The sequence below is a fragment of the Arachis ipaensis genome, chromosome B04, assembly GCF_000816755.2.
Source record: "Arachis ipaensis cultivar K30076 chromosome B04, Araip1.1, whole genome shotgun sequence".
Lineage (NCBI taxonomy): Eukaryota > Viridiplantae > Streptophyta > Magnoliopsida > Fabales > Fabaceae > Arachis > Arachis ipaensis.
The window spans coordinates 132,129,886-132,145,355 of NC_029788.2; the positions used below are offsets into that span (position 1 = coordinate 132,129,886).

General features: G+C 33.5%; 3 protein-coding genes across 7 annotated transcripts in view; 1 reads left to right on the forward strand and 2 right to left on the reverse strand.

Annotated features, from left to right (window-relative positions):
• Positions 684-3,715, forward strand: LOC107635645 (probable WRKY transcription factor protein 1). 3 transcript variants are annotated; one of them, XM_016339169.2, is made up of 5 exons: positions 684-744; positions 1,527-2,825; positions 2,922-2,990; positions 3,065-3,263; positions 3,403-3,715. In XM_016339169.2, exons 1-5 carry the CDS (start codon positions 742-744, stop codon positions 3,474-3,476), a joined length of 1,644 nt encoding a protein of 547 aa, XP_016194655.1. In that variant the 5' UTR covers positions 684-741; the 3' UTR covers positions 3,477-3,715. The 3 variants fall into 3 exon arrangements, with proteins under 3 accessions (XP_016194655.1, XP_020977893.1, XP_020977894.1); XM_021122234.1 differs by having other exon boundaries at positions 1,536-2,825; XM_021122235.1 differs by having other exon boundaries at positions 695-744; positions 1,610-2,825.
• On the reverse strand, positions 4,745-10,391 carry LOC107635647 (2-oxoglutarate dehydrogenase, mitochondrial). Its single transcript, XM_016339170.2, has 9 exons — positions 10,256-10,391; positions 8,415-10,020; positions 8,093-8,319; positions 7,570-7,902; positions 7,103-7,349; positions 6,855-6,983; positions 6,546-6,758; positions 6,220-6,343; positions 4,745-5,130 (listed from the first exon to the last, which is right to left on the reverse strand). Exons 2-9 carry the CDS (start codon positions 9,963-9,965, stop codon positions 4,892-4,894), a joined length of 3,063 nt encoding a protein of 1,020 aa, XP_016194656.1. The 5' UTR covers positions 9,966-10,020; positions 10,256-10,391; the 3' UTR covers positions 4,745-4,891.
• Positions 13,128-15,470, reverse strand: part of LOC107635648 (2-oxoglutarate dehydrogenase, mitochondrial) — a 5,595-nt gene continuing 3,252 nt past the window's right edge. For 2 of the 3 annotated variants that reach the window (XM_021122236.1, XM_016339171.2), the window contains exons 5-9: positions 14,841-15,087; positions 14,516-14,644; positions 14,213-14,428; positions 13,922-14,045; positions 13,128-13,731 (exon numbers count right to left, since the gene is read on the reverse strand). In XM_021122236.1, coding sequence (XP_020977895.1) covers positions 13,493-13,731; positions 13,922-14,045; positions 14,213-14,428; positions 14,516-14,644; positions 14,841-15,087 — 955 coding nt within the window. In that variant the 3' untranslated portion in view covers positions 13,128-13,492. Of the gene's footprint in view, positions 13,732-13,921; positions 14,046-14,212; positions 14,451-14,515; positions 14,645-14,840; positions 15,088-15,470 lie in introns of those variants that run through there. The other variant, XM_021122237.1, reaches the window with a different exon arrangement.

Below are 15,470 nucleotides of genomic sequence, written 5' to 3' on the forward strand. Positions count from 1 at the left end.
AGTGCAGTCGACTTCACGTGAAGTTGATAGTTGAGAGCTGTGAGATGGTTTGCTGATTTGACTAAATTTTTATCTAACGACTCTCACTATCAATTTCACGTGAAGTCTATTGCACCTGAGTTTCCACTAAATAAAAATTACACAATTAATAATGTAAGAGAATATGTAAGAGTACAAACGAACCAATCACTATACTCCATGTGGCTTTCTAGAGGGGGTGCGACCTTTTTCCGTGAAAACTATTCAGTGAATGCCTACATAAGACTAACGGTCAGATCGTCTCTTCGACAATAATGAGGATTCAGGGATCCCAGAAGGTCCACGTGTACGGTAGATTCGAGTGTTTGATATATGGTAAGTTTATAGGGTGCCGCACTATATCTTTGATCCCACACTCCCACTTTACTCGTAAACCTCATTTCTTAATCCTACAACACAACTTCGTTTTCGTAACTGTCGCTTTCTCCGACGGAGTTCCAACCACCGGAAAATTCTCCGGCGAATATCTCCGGCTCGGCGACTGTTAGTCTCCGCCGTTCGCCGCGGTGATCGATTGTCCGTTTTCTCGGTTCCATTTCCTCACTCTAGTTTTTTTTGTTTGTTGGTAAATTGCTACTGTTTTTGAAATTCACATTTTTTTTTGTCAACTGTGGTAAATTACTACTTTGAATTTTATTTTATTTTTTTTAAATTTTGTGGTCATTGTGGTGGAAGCGTGATTTTGAAGTATCCAACGAGAGAATGGTGAGTAGAAGATTCTAACCAAGCAATTATTCTGATTCGTATTTGCATGCATATGCTGTGTTTGTTGAAGTGTGCATTTTTTTTTTCACTGAATATAGTAATGTTTTTGTTCTTTGATTGGCACCATTTTATAATTTATATCAAGTGCGCTTCAGATTTTAATTTTTTTGCATTTTAAATTGGGGGCCCCTTGATATATGATGATATTGTATATATGTTTCTGGGAAGCTAGTTTCTTTTGGGTTAAATAAATTAAATTTATCATGTTGCTCGGTTCATCATACTAATTCCTGATTTTTTTTTTCTTATATGAAAGTGTCACCACGTGGTAATGAATAATGTGACTGATGCGAGATATATATGTTAGTATGTATGCCTGAAATGAAATGGAGTCCATAATGTAACTTCAATTAAAATTCTAGTGTTTTAATAACTGAGGCTTGTTGGTGAAGAAATTTGTTTGGGAAGTTTGGTTTAAGATGTATAAAATTAGACTCTTATATAAATTTGTGACGATCTCTTATAAACGCATGAAATATCTTGCTTTTTCTGGTAGATTCTTTCATTGATGATAATGAGGTTAACTGTATGATGTTAAACTGCATGCATAGAATAATATCAACTTATATATGAGCTTGATTTTGAAGTTGCAAGGATAAATACTTTGTTGAACCAGATACATATGTTGTGGTCTTTGTTTTTTCCTGTTTTCTTCAGCTGGTCTGTTTTTTGATATTGCAAGTTCAGTCAACAAGAAAACCACTCTAAGCTTTTTTTTCCAGTCTTTTCAGCATAAAAGCTTATGGCTGCCACGGGATTCTGGCTGCTTTGCTGGAGAAAATTTGGGGTATGAGAATTCTTCCAGAGTTGAACAAAAGCGTGACCATCAGTGGTTTATGAATACAGGTGAACCAGAAACATTCAGCAACAAGAAACAAGCAGTTGAAGCAATTGGTGGTAATCCATTTTCAGGAGTTTCCCATGTGAATGTTTCTCCATGGGACACCAATTCAGGGTTTCACTCTGTCACAGGTCAATTTTCTGACCGGCTCTTTGGATCTGATCCTCGACGGGCAATCAATTTGGTTGATAAAAATCTGCTATCAACTGGAAGTGGAAGTTTGAATGTGGCTAGGAGGGATGTTGAGAATCAATTTCGTAATGAACAATCTTCTGGCTTGTCAAGATCTCATGCCATTGCAGACACTTCATCAGATCCCAATTTTGGTGGCATCAGAAAGGTTAAAGTCAATCAAGTCAGGGATTCTTACAATCTCTTGCCTGCTTCCATAGGGCACCCATATAGTAGGGCAGATAGTAGTACAATTTCAATAGGTACAGGCCACAATAGGAATGATGCGAACATATCGTTGGGATCAGCTTATAATAATGGGAATGACAATATCATTGCAATGGTCAGTGGAATAAGCAACACCAATAACAATTCTATTTCAATGGATCGTCCCTTCAATAAAGCCGATGGGAGTTTTATGCTGATGAACCAGAAGTATGGCTTGTCAATGAGTCAGCCCTTTAACAGGGCAGATTTTGTACCCATGGATCAGTCATATTCAAAGGGGCATGAGAACTTCATACCAACAGGTCCAACTTACAGTAAACCAGGAGAAAATTTCATAAACATCAGTCCTTTCTATGGCAAGGGCCTTGAGAATTTGGTATCCATGGGTCCAACATATATTAGTACCGATTCAAACATCCCACCAACATTGACCCCATTTGAGACTGGAAATTCTAGCTCTTTCCTAGCAGGTCACAACTATAATAAGGGTGTGAGTGGTACCATGCCCTTCATTGCTTTTACTAGTAATCCTGAGTCCAATCCCTCTGGTGGAATCACAAACGGCTATAATCTATTGATGGGCGATCAGATTAATCCAAATGCCGAACAACCTGTAAATAATACTCAAACAGCTAATACTCAAATTGATACTACACAGAAGAACAAAGAGAAGAAAACCAAGAAGGCTTCATCTAACAACTTCCCTTCAAATGTCAAAAGTTTGTTGTCAACTGGTATTTTTGATGGTGTTGTTGTGAAATATGTTTCATGGTCGCGGGAGGTAAAGTGTGTAATAGTTTTTTATCTTGAGTTATTTGTGAGCTCTTGTACTTTTATATAGTAAGGTTTTTTACATGTTAGATATTCTACTTGGCAGAAGAGCCTGGGGGCAGTCATAAAAGGAACTGGGTATGTGTGTTCATGCGATGACTGCAAGGAATCAAAGGTTAGCTTCTCAAATGGCTTGAATTCTGATAATCTGCATGTCTGAGTGTGCTTATATAACATTCTGTCATGCAGTGTCTAAATGCATATGAGTTTGAGCGGCATGCTGGTGCCAAGACCAAACACCCTAACAACCACATATACTTTGAGAATGGAAAAACCGTCTATGGTGTGGTTCAAGAGTTGAAAAACACTCCCCAGGAGATGCTCTTTGATGCAATTCAGAATGTCACTGGCACCACCATCAACGAGAAGAACTTTAGTAGTTGGAAAGGTAACAGAGATTTTAGTTTCTTGGTTGTGGTTAAGATCACTTGGATAGCTATATCTTTTGATTCAATTGTCCATGCTTAGATATAACACTAATTCTTGTGTCTTTTCTACCTTTGTTCTGTTTTCACCCCTCTGAGCAGCATCATATCAAGCTGCTACAAAAGAGCTTCAGCGTATATATGGAGCAGATGAAGTGATCATCACTCAATCCTGAGTCCAGTTTTCTTCATGGACAAGTTCAGAAGAAATGGTAGATTTGCAATCTGTTCATAGTGAATGAATAGCAGCTTCATATAGTTTTTTGTTTATTTAAAAAAAAAATTAAAGGTTGAGCTGATGCTCCTTGTAGGAATTTGATTTCCCATTTCATGGTAATGATTAAGGTCTATTTTGAGGTTCAGACTTCAGTATAATCTTTCCATCAAGATTTGCTCATGTCTTCTTTGCAAACAATTAACTAGTCTCTTATTAAGTTTCTTTTTTTATTTCGATCACAGTATCAAAATAGAAAAAACTCACGTTGAGTTTAAAGAAGAACAATCAATGTTAAACTAATGACTAATGAGCTTCAATTCAATGCTAATATCTTAATACATGGTGTTTCTGCTTTGTTGTCTAAGTGCACTTCTTACTGTTATCACTGTTTTCTTAATACTCAGTTTTTGTTTTGAAAGGAAACCATTCACACGCTCATGGTGAATACATAATAATAATGGTAAAAGTAAAGTATATTTTTTATCTTTGAAATTTGTTAAAAATTTTAAAAATATTTTTTAATTTTATTTTGTTTCAATTTTGTATTAGAAGTTTTTGATTTGCATCAAATATATTCTTGGTGGCTAATTTTTTAATAAATTTATGATCAATTCAGCAACAATTTTATAAAAACAACTTTCAACATAAGCAAAACAAACAAGATATAGTTGTTATGCATTATTACAGGATTGGTCTTAAATTTTTTTAAAATTTCAAGGACAAAATTAAAATAAAATAAAATTTAAGAGCATTTTTAAAAATTTTAACAAATTTCAAGAATAAAATATATTTTACCCTAACAATAAAAATTTATTTTATGGTTAAAACAACAAAAAAGTAAACAAAATGGGCTTTTTTCGTTTGAGTAATGATAACCTAGGTTTCCTTTCCAAAAAAAAATGATAACCTAAGTTGCCTAATTTGCTCATGATAATCAGGGATAGAAAATTATTAAGTGGATTTACTTTATAAGTGCATAGTCTTATTGTAGCACATATTAGGAGTGTGCATAAGGCCCAAAAAACAAAAAAGGAATGTTCATTAACCTTGAATAGATATTATTTATTTTATTTTGTTTGCAATAAAGACATATCATGTTTTTACATATTTGTAAAGTTTCTGAACAAATTCAACAAAGTTTTCTAATTTCTTTTAATTATATAAAACATTTAAGTTGTATACTCGATTTTATTTTGTTTTCAAAATCAAAGATAGAGCCACTTTAAATAATAGTATAATGCGATTTTATAATTATTGTTAACCACCAAGAGTTTGTCTTAAATAAAAGCAATACCAAATGAGAAAAAAAGCATTGTGGCTTTGCACTATACAAATACTAATAATAATAATAATAATAAAAGGAAAAATGCATTTTTAGAATGGATAGTGAATTGGTTGGTTTTGCATGGCTTTGTGAACAAGCTCACTCTGCTCCTTCTGATGAATCTTATAGAACCCTGTTGCTGTGGCTGCAGCTGGGTCACGACCAACATATTTGATGTCTTCCATGGATCCTCTTCCCAATGTTTTCATGCTTGTCCAAAGACGTGGTAACATGTAATAATATGCTCCCATGTTCATTGGTTCTTCTTGGCACCAAACTATCTCTGCATCTAATAGTTGAAAAAACAAAGGAATGTGTCAAATTAGTCAATGCCTTGTATCACAAGTAACTTGAACGATGCAATGATACTCCTCTTATATCTGTATTTATATTCAAATATATGATTTAAGAGTGCATAAACACAAAGAAAGTACTTAAGCACATATATATAAGCTATGAATTGAAGCACGGACACTTTTTTTGATTTGCCGTATCGAACACATTTCGGACACGATATTCATCGACACTTGTCTGACACGCGTGTCTTTCTGTGTCTAACCGTACCTTAATAAAAAATAAAAAATTCTTTTCCAAATACACTTGGTCACACTTAAATACCATTACGACGTGTCCAACTTTATTCTTAACATGTATTTTTGAAATGAGTTTAGAAATAGTATATATTATTAATTATTAAAAAATATTTTATATAATTAAAAAAAATATTAAAAATAATTAAAAAATTAATTTATATTTTAATATCAATAAAATATCAAAACATCATTACGATTTATCTAAAAATTATCTTATATTTTATATATATGCGTATTCCCGTGTCTTATAAGATTTTAAAATTTGTATGTCAGTGTGTCTCATATCATGTTGTGTCCCCTATCCGTGTCTATATTAATGTCCATACATCATAAGCTTTTAAGCATTAGGAGCACAATTAAAAGCATAAATTAGAATTTTTTATCATTACCCTTATTTGATTATTTTTTATTTATTTATCACCTTTAATTAATAGCTGGTACAAAATCTTTTATTTAATATTCTCTCTTGAGTTTTAATAGTGTAGTTGAATTTATAGTCTAATAATTACATTTTTTTGCAAATTACTAAATAAATCAAATGGAGTTAAATATTATCCAATTGTAACTTTTGTAAAAAAATTATATTTCAGTCCTCTTTCATTTCTATGTAATTTGTTAAAGATTTCTATAAATTACATATGCGTGTCCTGTGTCGTGTCCGTGCATCATAGTATATAAGTAATGTTATTTAGTATCAAATTTTTATAAGTTAGAACATATTGAAACATTTATGGAGATATAACTTCAATCAATGTTGTACTTTCTTGCAAGAAATTGATGCTTACTTGGATATCTTTTCAACTCTTGTTGAATGAGATCATATGGAAAGGGACAAAGTTGTTCAACCCTACAAATTGCAATATCTTTTGCATTGATCTTTCCACGTTCTTCATCAAGATCATAATATACCTGTAAATACATTCAATGCTTATTAAATACTACAATGAAATGTAAGAGTAACAGATATAATGAACTAAGAACATTCCTTTAAAGTTATTGATATTATGATCTGAAGAGAGAAACAAACCAAAACAAACAATGAAAACTTAGAAAACTACCAATCTTGTTATTGAAATAAAGAAATATAACTTCAATCATGATCATAAAGAACCTTTCCAGAGCAGAGAATAACTCTTCTAACACCCTCTTCCAATTGAGAATGGTTGTTCTTGTCCTTTATAAGGCGCATAAATTTGGTACTCTCTTGATGTTCATCATTTCCTTCAACATCTACAAATTCAGATATCTTTGATTTGCATTCCTTGTGACGTAAAAGGTTCTTAGGGGACATCACAATTAGAGGCTTTCTGAATTCCCTATGTATCTGAAAAGTATATTTCATTGTATTTAGATACATTGATCTAAGAATATACTAGAAAATGACAGTAACAGATAAACAGAAAAGAAGAAATATATATACCTGGCGTCGCAAAACATGGAAGTAATTAGCAGGAGTTGTGATATTAACAACTTGCCAATTACATTCTTGGATTTGTTTGGTAACCTTTGGATCCATCTCAGGTATAACAAAAGGATTTTCATTACTCATCTGCAATATAAAGCATTGAATAATCAATGTCTTAGTTTTTGGACTAAGCCTTTTGTTATAAATTTAATAAGTTAACAAAAGTATATGATTGAAAATGGTGTCAATTATGAATCTTTTGCCTGAAGAAAACGTTCCAATCTTGCACTTGAGTGTTCAGGTCCTTGGCCATCATAACCATGAGGAAGCAACAGAACAAGGCCGTTTTGGCGAAGCCACTTCGCCTCGCAGGAGCTCAGGAAATTGTCTATGATCACTTGGCCTCCATTGGCAAAATCACCAAACTGAGCTTCCCACATCACCAAGGAATGTGGATTTTCCATTGAGTAACCAAATTCAAATCCCATTACACCATACTCTGAAAGAGTGCTGTTGATAATAACAACAGAAGATTTTGTTCAAATTTAAGACCAAGAACACATATAAGTAAAAATATTAAAGGTTTAATTATGCTAAAAGTTCTTATAGTCTCACTCAATTTCCAATTAAACTATGAAAATCTAATCGAAAATTGAGTAAAAGTATAGTAGTCTAGGTCTAGCCATGATTGAAGGAAAGCTTGAGATAGGAATTATGAAACTTTTATTACCTATTGCTTACTGTGAACATTTCTTTTCTTTGGTTTGGATTAACATGATCAAGAGGACAATACTTCACACCAGTTTGTTGATCATGAATTATTGCGTGGCGATGACTGAATGTACCTCTTTCGACATCTTGACCACTCAGCCTAACATGGTTACCTTCTGCTATCAATGTAGCAAAAGCAAGTGCTTCTGCAAAACCCCAATCTATGCCTTCTCCACTCTCTAGCATCTGAACCCTTTGTTCATAGAACTTTTTCACTGCTCTATGAGGTGTAATATTATCTGGTAGAGTTGTAATTGACTTGCCAATTTTCTTCAATGTCTCTATCTTCACCCTGCATAAGAGCATACATGTATATATAAGTTGAATTCTTTGTGGAAAATATCATAGTTCATAAGGACTAATGGTGTGTTTGTTTAACTTTCCAAAAACAATGCATCTATAACAAAAATATTCTATATAATTAACAAAAAAGGTGAGAATTGATTATTTTGTTTTCCCTTAAGCTGAAAAGGATCACATACCCTGTGTTTCTAATTGGTGAAAGTTGATCAGGTGACTTGAATCCGGTCCAATTCGCAGAAAGCCAGTCCTTTCGATCCGGAACATGATCTTTGCTGGCCAAGAATTCATCATTGAGGATTTTATTAATCTTCTTGTGTATTCCATCAACCTCTTCTTGTGTCACTACTCCTGATTCTACAAGCTTCTTTTCATAGAAATCTAGAGCTGTAGGATGGTTCTTAATAACCTGCATTCAAGAAATTACTATTACTTGTGCCACAAGTAACACTTTTTAGCAGCTAAGAAAAATTTCAAGAGAAAAAAAAAAGAGTTCAATCTTACCTTATACATCATAGGTTGTGTAAGAAATGGCTCATCAACTTCATTGTGGCCGAATCTGCGATAACAAACCACATCAACCATAGCATCTGAATGGAAAGTCTGTCGCCACTCAGCTGCCAGCTGGCAGGCGCGCGCGACAGCTTCCATGTCATCCCCATTTACATGGAAAACCGGCGAATCGAAGGCTTTTGCAATATCAGTACAATACTGAGAAGATCTTCCAGAATCTGGATCAGTTGTAAAAGCAACTTGATTGTTGAGGACTAGATGAACAGTTCCACCAGTAGAATAATTTGGAAGAGCACTTAGATGCAAACTTTCATATGCTACACCTTGTCCTGGTAAACTACCATCTCCATGAATCAAAATACTAATGTTCTTGATTCTTTCAGAATCATTTGAAAAATATTGTTTAGCTCTAGTTTTTCCTTCTACCACAGGATCCACTGCTTCTAAGTGACTAGGATTTGGTACTAATGAAATATGCACATTCTTTGAATTTCGAGTTTTATGATCATAAGAGGCACCTAAATGGTGCTTAACATCACCAGTTCCAGTGTATCCTCTTTCGTCCGGCGAGTTTAAGGTGCCGTTGAATTCGCAGAAGATTCTGCGCAACGGCATCTTAACCACTGTGCCTAAAGCATTAACTCTGCCTCTATGTGTTGTGCCTAAAACTACATTTTCAGCTCCGAAATCTGCAGCTCTATCTATCACTTCCTGCAAGCCTGGAATCAGTGTTTCGGCGCCTTCTAGGCCGAATCTCTTAGCTGAACTCCACTTGGTGCCAAGGAACATCTCATACTTCAAACTCCAAGCAAGCCTTTCTAGGATCACCAAGCAATGTTCTCTGTCGAATTTCGCAGTTTCTTCACTTTCAATTCTGTCTCTTAGCCAATTGCATTTCTCAGTGTCTGCAATGTGCATGTATTCATACCCAATGGTGCCACAATAGGCCTTTTCAAGCCTTGTTAGGATGGACCTAAGGGTCCGAACCGGTTGATTCTCGGATAAGATCCCTGAAATCTTCCATGCCCCTAAGAAGAATTCTCTGTCAAGATCAGATTCAGTGAAGCCATAGTTTGCAGGATCAAGTTCTTGAGGAATCTGTCTTTGTCCCAATTCTAAAGGGTCTAATTTTGCTATCATGTGACCATACATTTGATAAGCTCTTACCAACAACATCAAACTCATGCTCTCTTGAATCTGTTTGGTTGAAACCTGAGAGATTCTTGAGGTGTCATGGCCTATGTAGTTTCTAAAGAAGATGTCCCACGACTCGTCGACGCTGCTCGGATCGGCTTCCCATGCCTTTTGAAGCTCCTCCAAGTATGTGCTGCTGCTTCCATACAAGAAGCTATCTGTGAGCCTTGAAAGAGGCACAGGGCTTGGCTTACTAGGAGCAACAACTTGTGATTTTGGTGTGAAATTTGTGGCATGAAAGGTTTTCTGTTGTGAAGAAAGTACTTGAATTCTTGGTGCAAAATTCCATGCACTTCTTTGAAGAAGTTTCCTTTTAGTTATAACAGTAGCAGCTCTAAACCATGCCATAGTTTTGAGTTTTCACTACAAATTCACTTCACAAGGAACCTATGTTCACCAAATACTGAAAAAAAAGCACATTGGTTTATCAGAATCAAAGATAGACCAAAATATCTGTCATAGTATAAATTAATAAATTTGGTATATCAACAATTAAACATATCTTGGTAACATTTATATCAAGATCCATTGAGTTAGAATGCAATATATTGCCAAAGTCAAAGATATTTCACAAGAGATTATCTCAAGTGATTTCTACAACATTGAGAGAGTAGATATGTTCATGAGAAACCTCTTACCTTTGCAAGTTGTAAGTACTACTGCCCTTAGTTCAAGTGCATGTACAAAAGAAGTAGAATTTGTGACAAAAAAGAGTTGTAGCTTTTTTGAGTTTATTCTAGACAATGATAGACAGAACTTGCATGCTCTTTTACAAATAAGATAACCTGCTTTTTGATGTTGACAGCTTTTAATATCATTGTATATTAGAAAAAAAAATCATAATTTTGTGAGTCAAATTAGTCAAATTCAAATTCTAAATAGCTACTTCTTCTACACAAATTAACAATACCTACCAAAGTTACTGATAAGTGATAACTATGAACCTTTTTCATTTATTAATAATCAAAGAAAATTTTCTAAGTGTACCGTTATACCGGTGTTTCAGTTATTTAACCGTTGATTTTAATTATAAAAAATATATATAATATATATAATTAAGATCAACGTTTAAAAATCACTAATACACCGATATGACAGTACACTTGAAAATTCTTTCAATAATTAATATGAATTTGTGTGAGGATTTGCTACCAAAAATGGTCCATTGCTGACTACTCTAATGTCCACGTCTTCAAATGCACAGTATATGGAAAAGACTAGAAGCCAAATTAGGAAAGAGAATCTATGCCAGGTACTGTAAAAAAAAGGAAAGGAAAATAAAGAATCTATGCCAAATGTTTCTTCTTTCTCTGTCTTTATTGTCTATTGGAATTGTTATTAATACAGTTGGCCACTTGAAATTGTATTGATAAGTGTAGACGTGTAATGTATCTATCAACAATTAACTAAAAATTTGAAATACCACCATAGTCCAAAAGGTGTGCTTTCTTTGGTCTTCGTAATAATAACAAAAATGTTATTTGTATACTAAAATTAGCCATTATAATCAATTACTAATATATTTATTTATAAATATATGTGTGGTTTAATTTATTTTTAATATTTATTTATATTCCAATATATATTTTATACTAATAACTGACTTGGTAGCTGATTTTAGTCGCTTTTTATTTTTAATATGGAGGAAGGTGTGGGGTGATACAGCATTATGGAGAATAGGAGTGTTTTTTCTGCATGTGATGTCAGGGGGCTGAAATCGGACCGAGAGATTTAGAATAAGGAACTCGGACGGTCCGATTAGAGAGAATCTATAAAAGAATATTTTTTTAATAAAATTCGAAGGGTCCGTTTTGTTTTTTTAAAAAAAAAATCTAAATACGGAGGATCCATTTTCATTTAAAGGAAAAATTAAAAAAAAACAAAAATTGTAAACGGACCCTCAGTTTAAAAAACAAAAAATGTAAACGGAGGGTCCGATTTTATTTTAAATTAAAAAAAAAATAAAAACTAATGGGACGGTCCAATTTGTGGTCAACGAATTTTTTAATAAAGAAATCGGACAGTCTAATTTTATACTATAGTTATAACACAATAAACTAATAATAATATTAATCACTCATTCAAAAGGTGTATGACAAGAGTTTTAAAATTTGTAATCACTTATCTCCTTTGTGAGATAATCTTTGTTGATTATTGAGACCACTCTCTTGTTTTCCCCTTATTTTATTTCTTCTTCCAACTTCCCTGCATTTTTATCTCACTAAGAAATCCATTAACAGATAAGGATTTGGATTATCTCGTTGAAAAAGATGGCTACAATATGAAAATAAAATTACTTTTATAATTTGTAGTATGACACATGGTTAGTGACTTGTATTCTTAATTTTATTAGATAGCCAGAGTTAATAGGGACAAAATGACGTAACTAAAATTTGCATACGAGAAATAGATAAAACTAAACAAGAATATAAATAATACTGAAAATAATATGACAAAGTAGTAAAATCACAATCTCTTAATATATAGAGAAGTCTATAATACTCTTACATATTATGAAAATTCATGCAAAGGAATTATACATACAAAAGACTTTACTATTTTTCTCTTTAAGTTTCACTTGCTAATTTTATGTACAAATTGCACATTATAAAGTATAAACCACTTATATAAATTGTACAAGTGTGTACTAGAATCTTCTTTTACATTTATCTTTATCAAGTTGCAATCTTTGATTAGAACTTTTGACTTTGCAAGTTGAACAACTTGTCAAGTAGTTTCATGAGTCTTCCAACTTGATAAAAACTATTTGCATCTCTGAAGTATGGACACTTCGCTGAGTTATCGTGTCCGCGTGTCGGACATATTTCGGACACGACACTCGTCCGACACGCGTGTCTGCTGTGTCCAACTGTGTCTTAATAAAAAATAAAAATTTTTTCTCTAGACACGCTTGGACACACCTAAATACCATCACGTGTCAGCATGTCCAATCTTATTTTTAACATATATTCTTAAAATAAATTTAGATATAGTATATATTATTATTTATTAAACAAAAAAATATTTTAAATACTTGATATAGTTAAAATAAAACATTAAAACTAATTAAAAAATCTAATTTATATTTTAATATCAATAAAATATCAAAATATCATTACGATTTATCTAAAAAATACTTTATATTTTATATATATGAAGTATGTATGTGTGTCCCCGTGTCATATAAAATTTTAAAATTCGCGTGTCGACGTGTCCTGTATCCGTGTCAATGTTCGTGCATCATAGATTTGGATCAAACTTGATTCTAAACCAAACTTAAATTCTATAATGTTCTTTAATTTTTCTTAAAATTTCATCATACTCCACTTGTATCACTTGTAACCTCTAACCATTTTCGTTAACTTCAAACCAAAAGAAGAATTTTACTTATTTTCACAGAAAGTCATATATATCAAGCTTACATGGACTATATCCGAGTTATTAGAAAGTAGTAGTAGTAGCAGTAATGGTAATAATGAAAGCTGAAGAAGAAAAATTTATAGGAGAGAATGCTGGCCAAGTTCCCGGGGCTATTCTACCAAGCAATAATGCCACCGGAATCACAAAAATTATTGAAGATGCATTTTCAAATTACAAATTATAGGAAACAAAAAGTTTGAAAAATATCAACACTTTAAGGCAAGAAGCCTTTGTGGGTTCTATATGGCAATGACCTCTTATCAACTAAGGGAAAGGGGGAAAAAAAGAAGAAAAAAACTCTGCATAAGTATACAACCGAGTCAGAATACCTGACATTTTTTTCAGGGAAAGAAGGATATTATAGAAGGTCAAAATTCAAAAAGCAAATCATTAAGAGATATAAAGCAATCTTCCAACTATTGCTCTTTACGTGGATAACATTGCAAGTCATCATTTTAGTATGGGAAATTGAGCGGTTCGCGTTGAAGGGCTTTCTCGGCGATCTCAGCCTGCTCCTTCTGGTGAACCTTGAGGAAACCGGTGGCAGTGGCTGCCGATGGAGCACGGCCGACATACTTGACATCGTCGTAGCTTCCCTTGCCGACGGCTTTCATGGAAGAAATAAGCCGGGGAAGAACATAACTGTATCCACCCATGTTCATTGGTTCTTCTTGACACCAGACAACCTCAGCATCTGGTAGAAACAAACATAATAAAGTGTAAGACAAATAACCATAACTTGTTATTTAAACCCTACCATCCTCATGTTAAATGCAATTTTCCAGTTAAACATAAAAAAGTAATATATAAACATAAACTTTTACTAATTAGTTCATAAAGGAATCAGAACCAATTCAGAAGGGAAAGGACATAAAAACCCTTACTAGGATATCGTTTAAGCTCTCTTTGGACAAGGTCATAAGGGAAAGGACAAAGCTGTTCCACCCTACATATTGCAACATCCTTTGCCTCAACCTTTGTTCTGTGCTCATCAAGTTCATAGTAAACCTGCAAGGGATATAAGAAACATGTGTGTCATTGAAGCACTGCATAAAATCAATGTTTCCTTTCTTCTTCTCTATTTAATAAAATCCATCAGATAAAAGAAGTTAATTTTTTTTTTTTAAGATAAAGGGCAATATGACAAAAAGGTTGTTAATATGAGTAGCACAAACCTTTCCAGAACAAAGTACGAGGCGTCTAATACCCTCCTCAAGGTCTGAGTGGTCATTTTGGTCCTTTATGAGGCGCTTAAATCTGGTTCCCTGCTTGTCAAAACCTGGGTGTCCTTGGACATCATCAAACTCGGACAAATTTGATCGGCAAGCCTTACTACGAAGCAGGTTCTTAGGGGACATTACAATGAGAGGTTTGCGGAATTCTCTATGTATCTGAAAGAAGGAAAGCAGCATACTATGACAAAAGTAAGGAACATAACTTCAAGTGACAAAACTAACTATTTAAACAATTTTACCAACCTGTCTCCGCAAAACATGGAAGAAGTTAGCAGGAGTTGTGACATTCACAATCTGCAAATTGCACTCCTGAATCTGTTTCCGAAGAGTTGGATCCATCTCAGGAATAACATAAGGATTGTCATCAGCCATCTGCCATTAAAAACAGATAAAATTGAGAATTAACAGAGCAAATGAAACAAAGAAAAGGCAAAGTCATATAAGTAATCAGTAGCATAGCATTATTTAGGTTAATTGCTTGTTTGCACTAAAAGGATTTTAAAACAAAAAGATCCAACAGCCAAGTGTAGTAGTTCAAAGAAATTAGAATATAGATTGACGAGGAAACCTGAAGGAAGCGTTCCAATCTGGCACTTGAATGCTCAGGGCCTTGGCCATCATAACCATGAGGAAGTAACACGACAAGCCCAGTCTGACGGAGCCACTTAGCCTCACCAGAAGACAAGAAATTGTCAAATATCACATGAGCCCCATTAGCAAAATCACCAAACTGCGCCTCCCAGATCACCAGTGAATTTGGATTTTCCATGGAGTAACCCAATTCAAATCCAAGAACACCAAACTCGGAAAGTGAACTGTACAATGATTCAAAGTTTTCTTAGCCAGAAGGTAATACCAAAATAATCCATCATTAGTTAAATATAAATATCAAGTGGGAATATAGGGGAAATGAGAAAACAGAATGAGCAACAATCATATGAAGTCATAACAGAGATAGACTTAAAATATTCAAGTCATCTGGGTTAATGTGAAAACAACTTTACTTACATATAACATATAAGTCAGTCAAAACAAAGATTAGAATTAAAATATAAAACAAACTACAAGAGAAAACAAAATATTCATGATTAACTTATCAGCAAGAAATTAATCCACATCTCAGAAGCTTGAGCCTTCAGAGCAAAATCAAACTAAAAATATATATATATAATTACATAATCTTTTATTGTAGTTTACT

What these genes read in the sequence shown, in the direction of transcription:
- LOC107635647 (XM_016339170.2), bottom strand. Translation starts at nt 9,965, where the DNA reads ATGGCATGGTTTAGAGCTGCTACTGTTATAACTAAAAGGAAACTTCTT. An exon ending in ATGTTCACAGTAAGCAATAG is followed by an intron (nt 7,350 to 7,569) that starts GTAATAAAAGTT and finishes TATTATCAACAG; the next exon opens with CACTCTTTCAGAGTATGGTG. An exon ending in TCCATGTTTTGCGACGCCAG is followed by an intron (nt 6,759 to 6,854) that starts GTATATATATTT and finishes TATACTTTTCAG; the next exon opens with ATACATAGGGAATTCAGAAA.
- LOC107635645 (XM_016339169.2), top strand. An exon ending in ATGTTTCATGGTCGCGGGAG is followed by an intron (nt 2,826 to 2,921) that starts GTAAAGTGTGTA and finishes TCTACTTGGCAG; the next exon opens with AAGAGCCTGGGGGCAGTCAT. An exon ending in ATGACTGCAAGGAATCAAAG is followed by an intron (nt 2,991 to 3,064) that starts GTTAGCTTCTCA and finishes TCTGTCATGCAG; the next exon opens with TGTCTAAATGCATATGAGTT.